The sequence below is a fragment of a genome, unplaced genomic scaffold (assembly GCF_019419815.1).
Source record: "Pyrus x bretschneideri cultivar Hongxiangsu unplaced genomic scaffold, Pyrus_bretschneideri_v1 Contig45, whole genome shotgun sequence".
In the NCBI taxonomy this organism is placed as follows: domain Eukaryota; kingdom Viridiplantae; phylum Streptophyta; class Magnoliopsida; order Rosales; family Rosaceae; genus Pyrus; species Pyrus x bretschneideri.
The window spans coordinates 863,971-866,832 of NW_025999779.1; the positions used below are offsets into that span (position 1 = coordinate 863,971).

General features: G+C 39.6%; 1 protein-coding gene across 1 annotated transcript; it reads left to right on the forward strand.

Moving 5' to 3' along the window:
* Positions 1-318: 318 nt before the first annotated feature.
* Positions 319-2,495, forward strand: LOC103933148 (probable pectinesterase 15). Its single transcript, XM_009342815.3, has 5 exons — positions 319-798; positions 908-1,079; positions 1,168-1,374; positions 1,582-1,832; positions 2,073-2,495. Exons 1-5 carry the CDS (start codon positions 380-382, stop codon positions 2,278-2,280), a joined length of 1,257 nt encoding a protein of 418 aa, XP_009341090.2. The 5' UTR covers positions 319-379; the 3' UTR covers positions 2,281-2,495.
* The last annotated feature ends 367 nt before the right edge of the window (positions 2,496-2,862 follow it).

Genomic DNA, 2,862 nt, shown 5'->3' on the forward strand with positions numbered 1-2,862 from the left:
AAGATATAATTAGAATTCAAGTTCAAGTCTCATTGCGTCACCACACATGCCTGATCTGCCCCCATTTCATCATGATTCATGTCCAAAATCTCTCAGAAGCTTTGCGTATGCATCTTCCAACCACCATGACCTCCCCATCTCTCTCTCTCTCTCTCTCTCTCTCTCTCTCTCTCTCTCTCTCTCTCTCACATCACCAACACTCCTAAAAGTATAGATTTTGTAATCACCTTCAAACGCACAAACATCATATAAAGCCGCCCCATACAATTCTTACCTCGCACGCCAATCATCACTCACCTCCTTTACAACCATTTTTACATAAATAATAAAAAAATAACATAAATAAAATCTCAACTAATTATTCGCAAAACCCTAACCCATGACAACCAAAACAACCCTTTTCTTCTGGCTCTCAGCCTTTGCCATTGCACTCCTCTCCACTTTTAAATGTCTCCCCCTCACCCCCTTTCTTTCCCCAACTTCCATTATTTCCGAAAGTGCTCGAAACAGCTTCAAGCTTGCCATATTTGATCAGGTTTTCGAGCAAACCGGCGAGAGCTTACTGTCCACCCTAACAAGCATTGTGTCTAGACACCACCACCACCGTCAGCGTAGGCATACATGTGACCAGACCAAACGGAAAAACTCTAGGTTCATGTCCGAATACAATGTATCCCTTGTTTTGACAGTAGGCTTCAAAGGTTGCTCAAATTTTGTTAGTGTCCAAAGCGCGGTTGATGCTGTTCCGGAGCTTAGTATTAATAAAACCCTCATCATAATCAACTCCGGCACTTACAGGTATATTTCAAGACCCTAAACCCTAAACCCGAAATGGAATCTCATTAATATTTCAAGACCTATTTATGTAAATTACAAACTATACGATGACAAATATGTATGATGGCAGGGAAAAGGTGACAGTGAGTGCTAACAAGACCAACTTGATAATTCAAGGACAGGGCTATCTAAACACTATCATAGCATGGAATGACACTGCAAATTCTACTGGAGGGACTGCTTTTAGCTCTTCAGTTGCCATCTTTGCTCCTTGTTTCACTGCCTACAACATTAGCTTTCAGGTAAAGAACATGTAAACTGTTTCGTATTTTAATTTTAAATGTGGGATTTCAGTATGTAAATTATTTTCTTTGGTTTTTATTCGAGAAGAACACTGCTCCGCCACCAGCTCCGGGAAGAATTGGAGCACAGGCAGTGGCCCTGAGAATTGCAGGAGACCAAGCTGCATTTTATGGATGTGGCTTTTATGGTGCACAAGACACGCTTAATGATGATCGTGGGAGACATTATTTTAGAGAATGTTTCATTCAGGGCTCCATTGATTTCATTTTTGGAAAGGCTAGATCACTATATGAGGTAGATTACAAGGAAACTTTTTCTTAAATTTTAATCACCAAATGGCGTGACATGTCAATATGTTATCTGTCAGATAGGGGTGGTGCTATCTACACATCCCCTTTTACCTTCCACATACCTTATGCTAATGTCTGTTATTTCATTTGATCTGACAGTATTAGCACTCATTTGATACTAAAAAGGCATTTCACATAATGTTTCCAACAGGGGTGCATCCTTAACTCCATAGCAAATGCAGTCAAATCGGGGATAAGTGGAGCCATAACGGCGCAAGGAAGGCAGTCGATGCAGGAGCAAAGCGGGTTTTCCTTTGTGAATTGTAGCGTTGAAGGAAGTGGGAAAGTGTGGCTTGGTCGAGCATGGGGAGCTTATGCAACTGTTGTGTTTTCGAAAACATACATGTCTGATGTTGTTGCTTCAGATGGATGGAATGACTGGAAAGACCCCTCTAGAGACCAGTCAGTACTAATTGCTTAATTCCTCCTCATTGCTTTTATGTCCAAAAGTTAAATTGCAACTTGTATGGCACGGTACACTGCCACAGTAGTGTCTCGTGCCAATAATACAATGACACAGAGAGAAATTAATGCATTTCTTGTATTATTGACACTTTATGCATTGTGACAGTGTACTCATGTCAAACAAGTCGTTCTCATTTTCTTTGTCTTCTAATTCCGAAGAAATTTATTTGAATACAGGACAGTATTATTTGGGGAGTACGATTGCATGGGGTCTGGTGCGAATTATACGTATAGGGTTTCGTATGGAAGGCAACTGAATGAATCTGAAGCAGCTCCTTTCTTGGACATTTCCTACATTGATGGAAATGATTGGCTTTTACATCCTCCACTCTTCAACCTTCACGATGATCACAATCTCAACGATCAGTTGACTCGTACATTCTAGTATTTTCGTAGCGTTTTTATTTATCAAACATTCTGATACGCTGTGTCGTCCCGTCAACCTTAAGAAAAATATAATCATGCCTGTATGTGTTTTTTTAAGTAGCAGTCTGGTATTATAACATACCATACTAATCCAGTGAATAAGAAGTGATGTGGCTTTTTAAATTTGTATTCTCTTAAGATACGTGACTTATTGTTGTTAATTCAGCGACGATATTACCGACCATGTAACCCATTTTTAATTTGGTTGCTGTGGATTATGTAATGTTGTCATCCGATGCAAGTTATGATTTAGCTATATATGATGGATTTATTTGGCTTAGAAATTAGAATAATGACAATCTTCGTGATTGATATGAGTGGCTCTTACATTCTCTCCACCCTCATGCTAGACGTTTGATAATTTCTCCCTGACCAGAATAACAGATTTCATTGAAGGTCAAAGCATAAGATGGCTTCTCTCCACTACCCACAACGATAGATAGTGACTCTCTTTTTCATCCATTGACGTCTAAAAGACAAGTTTTGTCCAAACAAAAAGGACTACATTCGACCCAATACCTTAAAGGAAGTGAGTTTCACA

Coding starts and splice junctions, on each gene's coding strand:
- LOC103933148 (XM_009342815.3), top strand. CDS start 380: ATGACAACCAAAACAACCCTTTTCTTCTGGCTCTCAGCCTTTGCCATT. Junction 799..907: donor ATCAACTCCGGCACTTACAG/GTATATTTCAAG, acceptor GTATGATGGCAG/GGAAAAGGTGACAGTGAGTG. Junction 1,375..1,581: donor AGGCTAGATCACTATATGAG/GTAGATTACAAG, acceptor TGTTTCCAACAG/GGGTGCATCCTTAACTCCAT.